General features: G+C 52.3%; 8 protein-coding genes across 8 annotated transcripts; 4 read left to right on the forward strand and 4 right to left on the reverse strand.

Annotated features, from left to right (window-relative positions):
* Positions 1-60: 60 nt before the first annotated feature.
* On the forward strand, positions 61-363 carry BO66DRAFT_281369 (uncharacterized protein; the record flags this gene model as incomplete). The annotated part of the gene is made up of 1 exon (XM_025643066.1): positions 61-363. A coding segment is annotated over one exon (303 nt), but the record flags the coding sequence as incomplete, so codon positions are not given.
* Positions 364-947: 584 nt separating this feature from the next.
* BO66DRAFT_458130 (uncharacterized protein) lies at positions 948-2,398 on the reverse strand (the record flags this gene model as incomplete). The annotated part of the gene is made up of 5 exons (XM_025652197.1): positions 948-1,094; positions 1,185-1,718; positions 1,771-1,989; positions 2,054-2,164; positions 2,222-2,398. 5 exons carry the CDS (start codon positions 2,396-2,398, stop codon positions 948-950), a joined length of 1,188 nt encoding a protein of 395 aa, XP_025501115.1.
* A 2,587-nt stretch (positions 2,399-4,985) lies between these two features.
* BO66DRAFT_329486 (fungal specific transcription factor domain-containing protein) lies at positions 4,986-6,619 on the forward strand (the record flags this gene model as incomplete). The annotated part of the gene is made up of 4 exons (XM_025644024.1): positions 4,986-5,231; positions 5,302-5,673; positions 5,798-6,033; positions 6,115-6,619. The coding sequence occupies 4 exons, from the start codon at positions 4,986-4,988 to the stop codon at positions 6,617-6,619; spliced, it is 1,359 nt and encodes a 452-aa protein (XP_025501116.1).
* A 652-nt stretch (positions 6,620-7,271) lies between these two features.
* BO66DRAFT_403970 (60S ribosomal export protein NMD3) lies at positions 7,272-8,850 on the reverse strand (the record flags this gene model as incomplete). The annotated part of the gene is made up of 2 exons (XM_025648902.1): positions 7,272-8,730; positions 8,792-8,850. 2 exons carry the CDS (start codon positions 8,848-8,850, stop codon positions 7,272-7,274), a joined length of 1,518 nt encoding a protein of 505 aa, XP_025501117.1.
* Positions 8,851-9,351: 501 nt separating this feature from the next.
* Positions 9,352-10,458, reverse strand: BO66DRAFT_441255 (alkene reductase; the record flags this gene model as incomplete). Its single annotated transcript, XM_025651332.1, has 1 exon — positions 9,352-10,458. One exon carries the CDS (start codon positions 10,456-10,458, stop codon positions 9,352-9,354), a length of 1,107 nt encoding a protein of 368 aa, XP_025501118.1.
* A 742-nt stretch (positions 10,459-11,200) lies between these two features.
* Positions 11,201-11,769, forward strand: BO66DRAFT_158392 (YjgF-like protein). Its single transcript, XM_025642203.1, has 2 exons — positions 11,201-11,665; positions 11,715-11,769. The coding sequence occupies exon 1, from the start codon at positions 11,226-11,228 to the stop codon at positions 11,634-11,636; it is 411 nt and encodes a 136-aa protein (XP_025501119.1). The 5' UTR covers positions 11,201-11,225; the 3' UTR covers positions 11,637-11,665; positions 11,715-11,769.
* A 235-nt stretch (positions 11,770-12,004) lies between these two features.
* On the forward strand, positions 12,005-14,765 carry BO66DRAFT_422264 (C2H2-type zinc finger protein). The gene is made up of 6 exons (XM_025650038.1): positions 12,005-12,158; positions 12,224-12,496; positions 12,566-12,805; positions 12,968-13,883; positions 13,964-14,379; positions 14,449-14,765. Exons 1-6 carry the CDS (start codon positions 12,032-12,034, stop codon positions 14,715-14,717), a joined length of 2,241 nt encoding a protein of 746 aa, XP_025501120.1. The 5' UTR covers positions 12,005-12,031; the 3' UTR covers positions 14,718-14,765.
* Positions 14,766-14,993: 228 nt separating this feature from the next.
* BO66DRAFT_422265 (BTB/POZ domain-containing protein) lies at positions 14,994-16,425 on the reverse strand. Its single transcript, XM_025650039.1, has 3 exons — positions 16,208-16,425; positions 15,692-16,157; positions 14,994-15,627 (listed from the first exon to the last, which is right to left on the reverse strand). Exons 1-3 carry the CDS (start codon positions 16,391-16,393, stop codon positions 15,224-15,226), a joined length of 1,056 nt encoding a protein of 351 aa, XP_025501121.1. The 5' UTR covers positions 16,394-16,425; the 3' UTR covers positions 14,994-15,223.
* Positions 16,426-16,669: the final 244 nt, after the last annotated feature.

Here is a 16,669-nt window from a genome sequence, read left to right on the forward strand (position 1 = left end):
CCAATATTTTGCATCCTGATATCTATTCCTCTTCCCTTCAAACCACATATCACGCCAACCATGGTCACCGCCACAGCAACCGGCGCAGCCGCCACCTCCACAGCCTGCGGAACCTCCTATCAATACGAACTCCCGGTCCACGACGCCGCCTGCGGTGTGCCCAACCAAGCCAATTACTCGACCGTCTTCGACTCGTGCGCGCTGCCCGCCGGGGTGCGGCCCTACGATGACGACTGTGCACTCTACGCTCTCGCCGTGGGGCAATCCGTGCAAGACCTGACCGACTGTCTGTACAAGGGCGGAGTCGCCTGGGCGGATGTCTGGTGCACTGGCGATGTCAATTCCACGGCCACTGCCACTTCCTTCCCCACGCCAACAAAAGCGGTATCGACCTCCAAGACCACTGAGGACAAGAAATCCTCGTCCACAAAGTCAGGGACTGCTGCGACGGCGTCGGCAACGGGAGGGGCGGGTGCTGTCACCTTTACCACAAAGTTTGCGGTGGGATTAGTGGGCATTGTGGTGATGGCTATTCTGTGTTAGGGTTTGATTGCGGACAGGGAGACTCAAAAGGGGGGTGGAGTATGTTAAATTCATAGAAACCCGCAGGTTGCAATGTCCAAATGCCTTCGATTGTCGGGGAGTCGGTGGTCCATAGCCGTAAGAATGCTTCCAGATACAAAAGCACGGCGTCTAACTACCTTGAAGTACTGGTACTTGGTGACGTAACCATTTGTTTAATCACAAGCAAAACCAAGTTGCTACCAACAGCCTACTCAATGAGACATCCAATACACTACTTGAGCTACCTTGAGCGACCCCAACTTATAGCCAACCATTCTACTATCCAGATAGGTTTGTCACGGGAAGTTATGTTATACTTGGAAGGCCGCTTCTTTTCAGCAATGCGTGTTCCAGTCGGAAATTATATTAATCTCTTATCTAGATCATTGGGTCATACCCTGCCATTGGATAGTATCCTCCGCGTTGTCCTGCTGCTTCTCGGAGAACCGGAGAATCGAGCTTGAAATGGGCGCAGGCTCTGTCGCCACGATATGAACCGGGAAATGAACTTCGAGGATCCTCGTCTGGACCTGCGTTAAAATGAAGCAGTCAGAGAACGGACTCCGATGCTTTCGTGCGGGGTACCCTTCTGCAAGGGAAGAGTTTTCGTGGTCACATACCTTGGACGGCCGGCTGTTGAACCCCAGCCGCACCTCAAGCTTGTAACTGCGCCGCACATTACACGTCTCGAACGTCGGCGTGATCGCTGTCGGGAGGAGCTGCCCACCCCAGTAATCATCCGGTATATTCACCGTCGTCCCGACGGACGTTTCGGCAAGACAGACAAACATGCGCAGATTGCTAACGGTGCGGAGGATACGCGAGAGACGCTGGACTCGTACCTGGCTCGCGGCCCGCACCTCTGTTTCCTCGACGATCATCGCTTGGAAATCGTTTAGGATGAGGTCGTGATCGGCAGAATTGACCTTGGTGACTTGCACTCTGATGGGAAGTCGCTGGCCGAGGTGGAGATAGGCGCCGCACATGAGTTCGATGCTGACGTGGTACGTTGTGGCTATCGCCGCTGTGACCTCGTGTGCGGTGGCTTCGTTGGTGCTCTGATGGCACCGGATGATGACGGCGCGGTGCCGCGAGAGAGACTGCCGGGGTGGCGGGAGGCTGGATGTGGGGCGGAAGAATATTCTGCGGGACTGCTTTGTTAAGTCAGCAAGAGGGGCATGTTTGAAGGTGTGCATGTCACGCAACCTGCTTGATGGACTGCTTCAGGAATCCGCCAATGTTGACATTGGCTTCGACGGCGTATGCAATCTCGGCCGGGCCGGAACGATCGCCCGTGGAGGGAGGAAGCCGTCGGAGCAAATGGGGCATCTCCTGGCCCCGGACGGGTGGCGCAGGCTCTGTTTGGGACTGTTTCTCCAGGCACTTGGTCGAGTGTGCTTTGTAGCATCCTGATACCGTAGGAAACTGGCAGTGGAAAGTTTGGTCACTAACGGTACTACACTGGTCATCTAAAGGGTTGGATACGTACCGCGAGGGAAAATGGAAATGTGTACTGCTTAGGGCCTAAGGTCCGGAATCTCGAGGTATTCTGATCCAGTTGCCCGCATGGGGGGAATATCTGCAGTGTCTCCTGAATAAGCTTGGATAAGGTCAGCCTGCATATTACCGGGCGCCACAGGTAGTTTAAAAAACATACCTGGTGGCATTCTGTGTGGCTTAAGCGTTCCATTCTGGAAATAGACCGTCCCAGCAGGGTAACGGTGATCTGCGATATGTCGACTGGGGAGTCTAGATTGAGGATCACGTGCCCCGTCACGCAATCGTTGCTTGAATATGTCGACTCACGTTTGTCTAGTTCGATTTGCAAGTCCATACGCGAGGTAGGAACAAAGTAACTCATCATAAAAGACATGGAAGGTCAGAACATTCAATAAGATGAGATCGTGGCCGATTATCGTCGAATTCTCAAGTCCCTGACCAAGGATCCTCGGAAATTTATTCGACAGTGCCAGAAATATTTTGTCATTGAATATGACTGCAGGCTTTGCGGGCGCATTTTCTTGGCCTCTGTCATGTTTTGGAGCGCAATACTGCGGCTATTTTTGTTCGGGGCTACTGGCGTAGTCTCAAGATGAAGATTTCTGGCCATTTGGGTTCTCACGTTTCATGTATTTGTTTTCAGTCAGATGAACCTTTGTCTGGCTGAGAGTTACAGGATGGGACAAGATTTACATACAATCCCGAGTCAGCCCCAGGGGTTTCCAAGCCGGGGGGGGTTCGGTATAAGAGCGGGGCGCGCGCTACGGTGGGCTAGGCTAACCGGGAACTCCCATTGGTTCGGGATAAGTATGGGGCTTTCCTAACCAATCACCTCAACAGAAAAGCCTCCGCTTCCTGCCCACTGGGCAGACAATGGATGTATTCTCTTCGGTCGCGATCCTGTATATTTCTGGAAAAAGAAGGCTTCAGTGAGAGGGCTATAATTTCGATGTTGGTGGCTTCAATAGTTGATTACTGGAGTTCAGATTTGATGAGCGAGTATGACCTGGCTGAGCTGCTGTGAGACACTCATACTTACTACTCAACGGGACGTCACGGTCCCTGGAATAATATTTCCAAGTGGCCGACTCATCATTTGATCTACGCAGGAAGGAACGAAACGAAGGGAGTTCGGAGTGCATCACCAGCGTGCCTAATCTGAATGCCAAGGCCTATTTTGAACTATGGCACCCAAGATGTCTGATCACTTCCATAAACACAATCGCGCCTCACAACAGGCTAGACCTTGCCCTGCAACTGTATATGTATCAATTCTGATAAGTGAGGCTCAGCTCGGCCCCGCGGGCCCCGACGAGGGTGGCTAGATACAACACTCACTTTTATTTCATGCTGTACTTACTGTGCCATGCGAGCCAGCGCGGATAGTTGACCTGGCTTCTGGCGTCACTGCGAGCAAAGTGACGTTGGATATTCTCATTTTCAAGCCTTGGAAGATGGCCCTGTGCTCTTTATTTTTACCTAGTAGTTCGTGGTTGAAAGTGGTCTTGGGGGCGCTTGACGTTCAATGAACTACAAGGCACTGTACACTTTCCCGAGCAGGACTAGACCAATTGTCTGTCAACGTCCCCTCTACCCCGGTTTTATTGCTACATTTTCCAGGCCTTTCACCAGTCGAGGAGGGGGACTTTGTAACAATCTTCTTTCAGGGCAAGGTGCGATTGCCTTATGGCGGACGAAACGAGACCAATTGGCGTGCGTACTGTTCCGCTACCGTGCAATTTTGTGGGGCTTCAAGCCTTAAGGTTTGGTGGTAAAACTGTATTTTTGTCCATTTTCTTGAGGGTGCATAGCAATGCCAGGTGAAATATTACTAATCGCCAAGCATAAGTCAAGTCTTCGCCACAGTCAAAATAGCAATCAAAATCGCCTGCAGGGCTTTTGCTGCGCCTTACATCTCTCGCTTCGGTATTCACAATCTGAGATCATTGTATAAGATAGCCATCACAGGAGCATGGAAATCTGATGCTCTAGGACAATGACAGATCATGCAGGCCACAGACTACAATCGTCAACAGATCTACCCCTTTCCAGCTGTATGTAATTCCACCCGCCAGTCTTCCCCGCCAAGGTAATTAGGCTGACAACTACGCAGTGCGATTCTTGTCATGCGCGGAAGGTAAATTACCATCCCTGATATTGTGTTCAAAATGCCAAACCTTTTTTTTAGCAGTCTAGAGCGCCGACATTCACATTGATCTCCTGTCCAGGTCCGGTGCAATCGAGGATTACCATGTAGCAACTGCCTTGATCAAGGTCTTTCTTGTCAAAGACAGCGGATCCGGCGACGTTTGCCGAAAAGAATCCTAAATCCTAAAGTTCAGACGACGACTTCAGCAACAACCACCGTTCAGGCACTCGCCCCTAGTCGACTTGAGCAGGTCGCGTTGACTGAGACTGACATGTCCATTGAACGGTCTGGCTTACAGCAACAGCCAAAGGCCTCAACTGGGAGAATTGAAACAAGCAACACACCTGTACCCAGGTTAGAGGCAAAGCCGATAGGTAGTGATCAGCCAATACCAGCTGGTTGTGACTTGGCTGCGTGGGTGCCATTAAATCGATCCATCGAGACTCGCTTTGAGATTCCGAGCCACATGGGCAACTTCGAGCACGGCTTGGTCTGCAAAGCGCAGGAAGTGTTACGCTCAGCTTTGGTTCGTGCAACTCACGCCCCTCAAGGGCTAAGACCACCCCTCCAGGACGAACGAGGCGTGCCTCTTGAGTTTCTGACTTGGATGCTACAAGGTAAGAAACGCCCTTAATGCCAGGTTGAAAGGAAACGGCTATGCGCGCTGGGGCTAATACGGTCTTGCTTGGTTGAACAAGACATCGGCAGTACCAAGTTTGGAACATACGTGTCAGATTATTTCAAACACGTTTCCAAGACCACCCTAAAGGGTATGTGTTTAAGGCTGTTGTCCAACGATGTCTCGAATGACGAGAAAGACATCTTCAGTGTCTGCGTCAACGCCGCCGCTCACAAATTCCTAATGACCGTTCTCATGATTGGGGAGCACGATGACGAGCTCACCGACCATCTGCGACTTCGGGCTGTCGAATATAAACGTGCCGCACAGGCAGCGTTAGAGCGCATTCGACTCACGATTACTCCTTCCTTCTCACTTCTCCAGGCCCTTCTTTGCGGGGTGGGTATATCTCTTACCTAACGTCTGTGATATATCGTGCTTTTGTCGATTCCTAACGGAGATGCAATAGGTTTTCCTCCATCAAGGCTCTGGCAACACCCACTTTTGCTATGAACTGACTCGGACTGCTTGTCGGATAGCCACTGACCTAGGATTCGATAAGGCGAGTCCTGACTCGGAGCGGAAACCTAGGACAGAGGAGGAAGTCTTCTGCGCTCTTTGGTGTTATATGCTGGATAAGAATTACGCGTGGAAGTTCGAACCTTCGCGAACCTTCTTCGAGATCGAGCCCGGGATGCTTGACGATTATGTTCACGACACAACCGCCGATCTTCTCGCAATCTATATTGCCATGGCCCGAGTACAGGATGACACATTATTATTACTCAAGAACATCCTGTCGAGCGCCTTACATTCAGTGCAACTTGCTCCGCGCTGTTCCGTCGAATCGTTATTACAGAGAGTGGATGAGATTGAGCAACAGATTGAGCAGGTACGGTGTTACCTCAACAAGTTTTAAATTCCCGACGCATAGGCATGCGATCTGAAGCTGACTGCAACACAAGATATCTGCGTCTTCGGCGCAATGCTGGATGGGCCTTGATGCTGAGAACGAGATTGCTGCCATTCGCTTCGCGCACCACTCCATCCGAACCACGATTCTCTATCTCTCTGACCAAATTCAAGGGCGGGCCTTTGGGTCGGGAGACTTGCTCCTCCAATCTGCTCGTCAAGAGCTATCGTCACTATTGTCTATATGTCTAATCAACGAGAAAGACCGTGCCATCGGCTTCCTCCATTGGTCAGTCATTTGGACCCCCCTCTCTTATCGTTCTGTGCCACATTGCCCGCAGCGCTGACCAATCTCGCTCTATCCAAACAGGACATTGACCTTTTACCCCTTGACCGCGTGTTTCGTCCTGTTCTGCAACGCCGTGACGACGTCAAATCTGGGAGATATAAACCTTCTCAAGACTGTGGCGACGGTTCTTTTGCCCAGTATCTCGAGTAGTCATCACGTCACGGTCATACAACGTCTCTTTGAGGAATTCATTGCCCTCTCGCAGTCGCTTTTCTCTGACATGGAGAGCCGCGGGGGCAATGCGGGTGAACTCGGGGACACCTCTACGCTTACCCAGGTGCGAGCTTTGCAGCCTCACAACCACACCTTTCATGCGGGCGACTCTGTCTCCACCGCTCCTCATCCTGGGACACTCGTTTGGGCCGACACAACGACCAATTCCCTTCCGTCCGATCTGTCTGAAACATGGACCCCCAACGAGAGGGAGAGTTACTCTGCCTTTATGGACCCGTTGATCACAATTCCCTTGGATTTCGAACTCCCGGCCGAGTTCGCTGATTTCATGCCCGTGACTTCTGCTCAGTGACTTGCATAGCTATTAATACCCGTTTTACCGAGATTATATATGCTGTACGTATAGCTTGTTTGGCAGATCGCCTGTGTTCCCTAGAACCTTACCAGGGGAACGAACCATGGAGAGAACTTACCTCCAATTATCAGGTGTAAGGGCACGGCCCCCGACCTCAATTGACTCGTGTTTCAAGAAGTATCACTATGGAACCAGTATCTCTGGATGCATTCATTGCTAATTACACCCCATTCACCTGGACCTTGCACATGGAATGTTGAACAAAAGGAGTCGCAGGACATGTGGGGTGCCAAACAAGAGGTATAGACGAGGTTCAGACCTAAAAAGTCCATCAAAAAGTGAGGAATGTGGTTGAATGATCAATTTCGCTAGCCAAGGCTCTCTACGGACGGGACTATGTATCAACGTGGCGTGGCGGGCGGCGAGGCCTCGGGCCAAGCATGTGACAGCATGACATGATCCCCCCTGACACAGAAGTAGGTCAATCAAGGCATGGTTACGTATTGTTTGGCTCAGTTGTTCCTGGGACTTCAATCATCCGATACCTTCTTTCTTCTGTCTATGAAGATTGACATATCGAGAAAATATCCAAAACGATCAGCCAGGATGTAGCATCTTGATCATTTGAACTTCCCGAATACAATGTACCCTAGGATTCATGAATCTCCAACGCATCCATATCATCTAACAGCTCCTCCATGTTGACTTTTGGCACCTCGCCATCGGTCCACTCGGTCCCCGCCACGCTGACTTCATCATCCTTAGGCTTGTTCTTGTACAGCGCGAGGGTCGCCCGTAGCTCCTCATCCTCCTCCACATCCCGCAGGAACATCTCGAGATCGTTCTCCACGCGGCTTTGCTCGTGGTCGGTGGGCAGCAGCTCACTCTCCCCGACCGCCATCCGCTTAAGCTTCCAATTGCGTTTGTTCTTCTTGTGCTGCCGTGGGTAGTGCTTCTTTACCAGCACCACGTCGGGAATCCGAGAGGCGTAGGTCTTCGACTCCTCGAGAGCCTCGAACTCGGGACTATTGAAGTTGGCCCCTGTGATCATGTAACCCAGCACCGAGTCGCCTGGGTGCAGGATGCTCCCAAGATGCGATCGCGTGAAGTACTGCCGATCCCCGCCAAAGTCCGAGGCGCGCGCGACCGTCACCTCGGCGAGTTGCCACTTGCCCTCGCCTTGACCGGTGAGATCGATGTCGAGGACAATGAACTCGACGAGGTTGGGCGCCTCCGCGAGCGGCGTGAACGGCGCGCGCCAGTAGATCTTGGGCTGCAGGTCGGCAGTCTGGAGGGTGTTGGGGTCAAGGAAGGTGATGGAGGTGCCGACGCGCTGGCACAGCACCAAGGGGGCGATGTTGCCGATCTGTCGCGCGAGCTTGATCGGTAATGCGACGAGGTCATCCTTGCATACCGGCACGAGCTTGACCGAGTAGCTGAACTTGTACGACTTCTTGGACGTGTGGATGTTCTCCGAGATCAGCGTCTGGGACTTGGTGACCTCGATGGGCACGACGGAATGCAGAAAGTCGACGAAGGCCTCGGCGTGGTTGCGCTGCGCGAAGAAGAAGTCGACGCCGTTGCGCGCCTCCTTGATGTTAATCGTCTCGTTGTGCGCCTTGTGCTTGAGGATCAGCTGCTCGAGGTAGAGGAAGGTCCGCTTGTGCATGACCGCCTGGCGCACCTGCACGCTGGCCCGCCAGTGGTTGTGCGTGTACGACTTCTTGCAGTCCGGGCACTGCAGGTACAGCACGGCGTACGTCACCTCGAAGCTCTGTTGGACGAGGGCGTCGTTGTCCAGCGAGTCCTGCACCGTGAGCTTGAGCTTGATGCGCCGCGAGTGCGGCTCCGTCCAGATGAATGAGGCGTCCATCACCCGCACTTTGTTGAGGCGTTTCAGCTTGCGCAGGCACAGAGCCAATAGCTCGCGCGACTCCGGGGCGGCGACCGTCCAGGTTGCCGGGGGTGAGAGCCATCGCTCGCAGTCCCGACAGTAGTGTACAACCGCGTCGCGCTGGATGCCCGCCGAGATGTCGACCGAGGTTTTGATGCAGTCAGTGCAGAGTGTCGTTCCCTTTAAAGGCGCACCGCACTCGTAGCATAGTGTCCTGGGGAATAGAGCTTAGCGGAAGGACTATGAGGAAGGCAAATTGGACCTTAGGTACTCACGTGGGAGTAGACTCTTCGCTGTTGTCCAGCGTTATTGCTATGGGAATCTCCTGCTGCATTTTAACGAGATCTGTCTGGGTGGCGATGATTGTTGATGTGAAGATGAAGCCGCGGGGTTGCTCGATAAGATTAGAAATACATCCTTTCCTCTTATCGTTATCCGGAGCCACGTGACTGCTCGCATTGCTGCTTATCAATCAAGGCGGTGAATCATAGATAGGAAGGAGACGGTAGATGCTTGATCGCAGTCTTTCTGTCACATTTTGAGCAGCTACACTCACAACTGAAGAAAACGTATGAGGTGGCCTTATTGCGAGATTGGAATTTCAATTGAACTCTCATCTATTCTCCCAATACAAGAATGGTACAACACTATGAAGTCTTCCCGTGCCATAAGGATCCGCACCGCAATTAAACATATATTAAACACATATTAGCATTCTTTTGTTGCTAAACTAGAGGACAGTGGTCCGGGATACTCCCCGTAGGGAACAATACCATATCTATTCTTTTCTCTAAGTCCTCGATCGAGGCGTGTCTAGAGTCTTCCGAGGAAAAGATCAAGCGTTGCCTTTGGCAAATTCCGTGCTGAAGGGATAGTCGATGTAACCCTTCTCTTGTATAGGGGTATAGAAGCTATCTCGATGATACGGGTTGAGAGCAAGTCCATGGCGAATGCGAAAGGGCAAATCAGGATTCGCAAGGAAATGGCGTCCGAAGACAATCGCGACGTTGTAGTCCCTGTAATCACCCTGAAGAGCAGCTTCCACATTTTTCGGGGTATATCCGCCCGCGACAAGGACAGGGGAGGTTTTGCCCCAGATGTCGAGAAAGAATTTGTTACTCTCTCCTTGTTCACAGTCCACATTGTTGATAACGCGCGACTCGATGAGGTGCAGGTAAGCCAGGTTCAACTGCCTGAGCTGCTCCACACAATAGGCAAATTGAGGGGTCGGATCAGCCATCTTCATACTTTGCCAAGTATTCCACGGACTGAGCCGGAATCCAACGCGGTCAGCCCCGATAGCATCCACCACAGCTTTAGCAACTTCCAGCGCGAAACGTGCGCGGTTGGCAACACTGCCACCCCATCGATCGACTCGCTGATTCGACACATCCTGAAGAAACTGATCGACCAGATAGCCGTTGGCTCCGTGAATTTCGACGCCGTCAAACCCCGCTCGAATTGCATTCTTCGCCGCTGTCGCAAAGTCATCGATGATGCTCTGAATCTCCTCCTCCTTCAACTCCTTGGGAACAGGCATTTCTGGGTCCATGGGAATCGCACTGGGGGCGTGTAGCTCATATTCGCCACCGGCACGAAGCACAGCGGGATCAGCCGCCCTGCCCAGCGCAATCAATTGACAATAAATGAAGCTGCCCTTCTCATGTACGGCGTCGGTGATCTCTTTCCAGCGCTGAATCTGGGGCTCGCTCCAAATTCCAGGCCCATGCGGGATCCCGCCTTCGGATGCTGAGATCTGGGTGGCTTCGGCGATGAGCAGCGTCCCTGGCACAGATGCTCGTTGCTCATAGTACGTTTTGGCTATGGGTAAAGGGACGTGTTCTGCGTCGGCGCGGAGTCGAGTAAGCGGAGCCATGATGACTCGATGCTCGAGATGGAGGTTTCCGATCTGCAGAGGCTCGAAGAGCTTGGAGGGCGTCATGGCGGATCGACTTCAGTGGCGGTGTCTTGAATGCTTGTGGTATTTCCCTTCAATTGATTAGGAATTGAATATCTGAACAGTAGTTGTTTTTCATGCTATGGAATGATTCCCCAAGCTGGGATTTATGATTTATATAATTTTGGAGGTCTTGGACATTGGTTTCCTTTGCCACGGCTGAATCTGGCCGCGAGTAGGGCTGCGGGGGGATTGTGGGTACCACCTCCAAACCACCTCCAAACCACCTCCAAACACCTCCAACGAGCAGGACAAACCGAAAATGACAAATCCACTACTCATGAAACTGGCAATGCAGGAGGCTTGTATGTCACCATGTGAGTGCCAATCGTATGTATCATCGCTTTTCAAATCACGAAAAGATCTCGCAGTGGACTGTAGCCTTTTTTGGCCAGGGAAGGCGGAAAAGGTCTAGATCATCTACCGACACATGTGCAACCCGACCACAGCAATGAAATCGAGAAGAGCCGTGCAGGATATTTGGCGACTAGAGTCACGTAGTGAATTGAGATTCGAAGTCATTAAAACATGCCAAGTTCTCGTTTCTTACTTTGCACGGATCTCCAACAAGAGCGCTTCCATGTTGCCGAGACGCCCCCGGAAGCTCCCACGTCATCTCCACGCAGGCAAGTCGCCGCCTAGTACCGCAACTCTCCAGCAGCAATGATTATAAATTCTCGAAGCCGGACCACCAGGATCAGCCAAAGACTTTGCAGACAGCTTTCATCACTCATTGCCCACAATATTGAAATATGGCGTCCCTCACCTATGTCAACGAAGATGGTGCTGGCCAGAAGCACAGCGATCTCTGCCACTACTCCCAAGCTGTTCTTCTCCCCGGGAACATTGTGAAATGCGCTGGGCAGGGTGGTTGGACCAACTCGGGAGACCTCGATGCTAGCGATACTCGGAAGCAGATTGACCTTGCATTTGAGAACGTCGATAAGGTACTTCAAGCCACTGGGTTGAAAGGATGGGAAGACGTCTATCTTGTCCGGACTTACCACGTCGAAATGGGAGCTTCTTATGACTATCTAGTCGAGAAGCTCAAGAAGCGCATTGCTGGACACCGACCAGTCTGGACTGCTATTTCGGTTCCCCGCCTTGCTTTTCCGGAGATGTTGATTGAGGTCGAGGTTGAGGCATTCAACAATCAAGCTTAACGTTTCCTCCATTTCATCAGCGTCTTGATGTAAGGGTATTAAGTATCTTTGATCTGAGTGTGTGCTAATGACCAGAAGGTTCCTCCGGTTTCAACCCTCCCGCTTGTTCTATGTGCGAATTCTAGGGTGTAACATATATATATATCAGTTAGACATTCTTTCTGGTTCTATTCTTAGCATAACATGGAGGTACGATGCATATGAACAATGAAAGTGTAGAGAAGCAGGAGTTTAGTATAGGTGTACAAGTCCCCAGTTAGGGCATGCCATTGACGTCATCCATGGCCACGTGACTGCTACCGCCTCCACACCTCCAATGCCTCCATCCTAAACTCCAACTCTCTTCATCCTGCACACACTCTCGCCATTATCCCCCAACCCTCAAAAATTCACATATGGAGTTGTCTTCAGTAAGGCCAACCCCGGAGTCATCATCAGCAGGCAAACGAAAGCCGCGGATATGTTCCTACTGCGAGCGATCCTTCCGGCGCTACGAGCATCTCCAAAGACATCTTCGAATTCGTTAGTGCAGAACTCCCACGAAACCGAATGTGAGTCTATGAGGCTGAGATAATGGCAACTCTTAGATACACATGAGAAACCCTACGAATGTGACTGTGGTGCATCGTTCAGTCGGCGAGATCTGCTGAAGCGCCACCAATGTATTGGCCACGCCCCGATTACTCCAGCGACGGAGGACCCGTCACCTGCAGAGGTTCACAATACCAGCAATGTCCAGTCTCAAGTAGAGTATTCCCATTCCAATTTCCAGCCTTCTTTGCCGGAGCTAGCAGATCTTCATGACATCGCCCAAGTGCTTCCAAGCCAGACTAGCCAATATCCCAATGTGCAACTCGAAGGTATGGTGTAGTAGCATCTATCAATGCTGAATCTCGATAAACCGCCGGAGCGGGATTGACTTCATGCAGGAAATCCGCTCTTCAGCTCCCAGGATCTGCTGGTTCTGCAAGATCTGGAGATGTTTAGTAACAACATGGGGCTGAACAACGAATGGTATCTCCCAACTGAGCCCAGCATAACACAGATCTTTGCGGGTGATTCCAGCTTCAATCTCACCACAAATCCATCTACTGCACCAGCATCCGGCGCATTTTCCGTTGGTCCTGATCAGGCTCTGAGCAAGTTACCAACCGAGCGAGAAGCAGTCGGTAAGACGCCTAAGACACCTTCAACGTCTACCCGAGTCTAAAGACGCAGCTAAACATCAACAATAGCGGAATTTGGCGTCCTGACGTTGCCAATCCTGACTGTAACAAATCAGCATCGCGAACGCCTACTTCGAGCGCTGACACGGGCCCATTCCATCCAAGCGGCCAACGACTTGCCGTCTTGCCACTCGCTGTCACGGTTCGCGAATGGCTTTTTCGATGGATTCTATCCCCATTACCCCATGGTGCACATCCCAACCTTCAGGATCGATGAATGTGAGCCGGAATGTCTCTTAGCTATGTGCGCCCTGGGTGCTGAGTTCCGGCATGAGAATCGCAAAGCGGTGCTACTGTTTCAGGCGGCTACGGATATATTGCAGCAACGAACGCGTGAAAAGCAGAGGACAAATGGTGGGAAAGCTGCGCCGTCTGGGAACAGTACGACTCCATTACATCAGGGATCTGCCCCAGACCACAAAAGCGCGCAATACCGCGAAACCATGCGCGACGCACGCTGCGCCTTTCTACTGATTGCTTTCGCAACCTGGCAAGGAAAGGAGGATCTAGCACGAGAGGCGTTCAACCTCCAAAGCTTCCTGGCACGATGCATCCGGGAATGTCAGCTCGAACAGGCCGATCAGGGGCCCGATGCTAGTGCCACAGATTGGCGGTCCTGGGTCCAAGAAGAAACAGACCGCAGGATCAAGCTGTTCTCTTTTGCCCTCCTGAACCTGCAGTCTCTGGCCTTCGGCACCCCCTCCGTGATCCTGACCGATGAGATTCGCGTTCGTCTGCCATGCAGCTGTCTGGAGTGGATTGCTCCAAGCTCGGAGAAATGGAATCGTATCCGAACCAGGCCCGGGTTTCGGGAGCAGATGATGTTTCAAGATGCCCTCTGTCACATCATGAAGAACCCGCCGGCGCCGGGCTTCCCCAACGCGCATCCGGTGCCATCGCCCCAAGCGAACTATATCCTGCTGCATGCGCTCATCCAGCAGATCCTCCTCGCATACCGTGCTCTCGGGCCATACAACGACGCGAACAAATCCTTGATCAATGGGCAGAAGGAGATCATGCGGTAAGTGGAGTAGTTTATGAGGACCGAGTCTTCCTTCCAATTTTCATTGGCCCTAATTGAAAGCGTGCTCATGCTCTTAGACACGCCCTTCACGCGTGGACCTCTCTATGGCAGCGCGCCCCGGAATCGAGCTTGGATCCCCGCAACCCCAACGGCCCCGTGACCTTCACCTCGACCGCGTTCCTCGGGGTGGCATATGTTCGCCTCGGCCTCGATATCGGGTCCTACAGAATCCTTCGATCGCAAGACGCGAACGAGATAGCCAGCCGGCTGCTACACATGCCACGGCTTCCCGCCGGGCCACATCTCCTTCCCGCTATCCTGCATGCCACCCACGCCCTCAGCATCCCCGTCAAGCTGGGCGTGAACTTCGTAGCGCAGAGCCATGCCTTCGTCTGGAGCATCCAACACTCGCTTTGCGGGCTGGAGTTCGCCATCTTCCTCAGCAAGTGGCTGTTCTGTATCGCGGACTGTCAGACGAGGCGGCCGCTGGACGGTATGTATTCTTCCGCATTGTGCCATGGGAGATCATCAAAACCCTAGTACTGACATGCCAAACGCACAGAGCACGAGACACGGTTGGTAAGCTGGATCACCGACATCGTTGAAGAGGGACGAACCTCCGGAGACGAGGACCTGTGGGCCAGGCCGGCGATCCCCTCGGACTGTGTCTACCTGGGTTTTGCTGTCGCGAAGCTCTGGGCGCGGTTGATTCGAGGCAATGGGCAGTGGCTTCTCCTGAAGATCATTGGCGATGGGCTGGATATCTATGCCGATACATGCGACCGAGACTCTGTTCGCTCTCAGACAGGGTCGTCTGCGGCTGCACGATGATAAACCTTTATTTGGCATCATTCCTCGAGCCTTGACAGATTATATAACCATAGGCGAAAAACAAGGTCTGCTGCTTTGTGTACGAATTATTCATTACATATTCTACTTTAAATAGGCATCGGATCGCAAGCCCGTTATGTTTTACGATTCAAACTATCTAAAATATTGGACAATAAGTCAACATAGAAGAAAAGCTCATTTCCCTATGTATTACTGATGACATGAGATGCTCGATTGGACGTTTTTTCTCTGAGGCATCGTGTTCAACGATAGAGTCAAAAAAGGCCAGTGGAGTGTAGATTGCCTCCGTAGGTTGCAGGCTTTCCCCCCCACCCTCGGTCAAGGGCCACTCACTGGCTTACCAGAACCAGGCTGCACGAGCTACAAAACTATAATTTGCGATCAATCACCTTGGGGAGTCTGTTTGAGACTATGACGATTCTTGAATAACCTTCCCTCTGGTTGAACTGTCGACTTGGCCTTTTTGGCTTGGATTCATTGCGGCGCTATGAGCCCACTAGGGTGTCCGTCTCATCATGGGTGCACAATCTTCCCATCTTAGAAAGATCCAGTCCGGAGATAAAAAAGTTGAAATTGCCCAGGATATGCTTGAAGGAAGACTGGGAGCATCTGTGTGGACGATCGTCGTACCTCGAGGACCCGGCCCACCACTTTGGGGGTTCGAAGGACAACACCTGCTGCACAAGCTCTTGATGACTTATACCCAGAAAAGGCGCCACGGGCCTGGGGTATAGCAGACCGCTCGAATGCATCCTTTTACTGGGAGCTCCATACAGTATGGCATTGCACTCGAAGCTACAATAGCGGGCGTCGAGGAGCCGATCCAGCGTGCTGTGTAGTCCCTGCAGAATGGCGGCGATGGCCGTGGTTCGCCTTTCATTGATGAGACCTGGATTTAACCAATTTCAATCAGCTGAATATCACCCAAGATCGCCCGGAATTTTGTCCCCTACCAATGATTGCACCAGGAATTGGTAAGCCGAGGCTGGCGACAGGCGAGGTGCTCCGCGACGCCGCCGCCGAGGTGGTTTGTCGGAACTGACTCTGGCGACCGAAGAACCACGAGATCCAGATCCACAGAAAGAGGTCCCTGCAGTAAGTGTTTGGTGGCTCTTGGGCCAACGACTCGAGCCAAGTCTGCGAGAAGAATTCTAGCGCTTCCTTGCATTGGTAGTAGTCCGCCACGACCGCGATCTTGGCGATCATCTCTAGGCTCAGTCTCCTCGGGATCTGTGAGTTTTGGCAGTGCAATGCCTTGAGGACGATCAAGAGTGCTTCCAAATCCCAACCTTCTGCGGCTATCTCCATGCGGCCTGCGGGGAGGTGAGAGGTGGTCTCTTTCCACGTCCCGCGGAGCATCTTCTTGAAGTAGGATGACGCGAGAGCTAGATGTTTTCCGGATACTAAGATACGGTGAACCTCTTTTGTCGGCGTTTGTTGTAGTCACCGGTGGTGTCGACAGGCTGCACGTTGGGATTCCCCTCATGCTCATCATCCTCATCGGTGCCTAATGACGAAGGTGGACGAGCCATCTCCGGGGATCCGGCCTCATTCCAGGGCGCAAACGCACGGTTGGGATCCTGTAAGACGATCACCACATCGCCGTCAGAGTCAATAATGTGGGTTGACAGGTCGGTAGCACTCATCATGCTCATTCAGATTAGTGTAAGGATCAATTCAGATGCAGTACGGGGAAGTGCGCAGTTAGCAGGTTGCGCGTGTGAATCCAAGTGTGAATCCAGGTGGATGATGCTCGTTTGGTTACGGACTGACAATCAACTTAATTCCAGATTGGGGAAAGCCCTCCCGCACCGTATGGAAAGCTAGACCTAATCAGGATCTGTCGGGAAGACCCGTGACCCGTGACCCGTGACCCGTGACCCGTGACCCTCCTCGGTAGCCGCCACAGTCACGTGATCTTGCTTTACGGT

This window comes from Aspergillus aculeatinus, assembly GCF_003184765.1.
Source record: "Aspergillus aculeatinus CBS 121060 unplaced genomic scaffold BO66scaffold_43, whole genome shotgun sequence".
NCBI lineage: Eukaryota > Fungi > Ascomycota > Eurotiomycetes > Eurotiales > Aspergillaceae > Aspergillus > Aspergillus aculeatinus.

What these genes read in the sequence shown, in the direction of transcription:
- BO66DRAFT_422265 (XM_025650039.1), bottom strand. Translation starts at nt 16,393, where the DNA reads ATGAGCATGATGAGTGCTACCGACCTGTCAACCCACATTATTGACTCT. An exon ending in AGCATGAGGGGAATCCCAAC is followed by an intron (nt 16,158 to 16,207) that starts GTGCAGCCTGTC and finishes CCGACAAAAGAG; the next exon opens with GTTCACCGTATCTTAGTATC. An exon ending in AATTCCTGGTGCAATCATTG is followed by an intron (nt 15,628 to 15,691) that starts GTAGGGGACAAA and finishes GGTTAAATCCAG; the next exon opens with GTCTCATCAATGAAAGGCGA.
- BO66DRAFT_422264 (XM_025650038.1), top strand. Translation starts at nt 12,032, where the DNA reads ATGGAGTTGTCTTCAGTAAGGCCAACCCCGGAGTCATCATCAGCAGGC. An exon ending in CCAAAGACATCTTCGAATTC is followed by an intron (nt 12,159 to 12,223) that starts GTTAGTGCAGAA and finishes GGCAACTCTTAG; the next exon opens with ATACACATGAGAAACCCTAC. An exon ending in GACGAGGCGGCCGCTGGACG is followed by an intron (nt 14,380 to 14,448) that starts GTATGTATTCTT and finishes CCAAACGCACAG; the next exon opens with AGCACGAGACACGGTTGGTA.
- BO66DRAFT_158392 (XM_025642203.1), top strand. Translation starts at nt 11,226, where the DNA reads ATGGCGTCCCTCACCTATGTCAACGAAGATGGTGCTGGCCAGAAGCAC.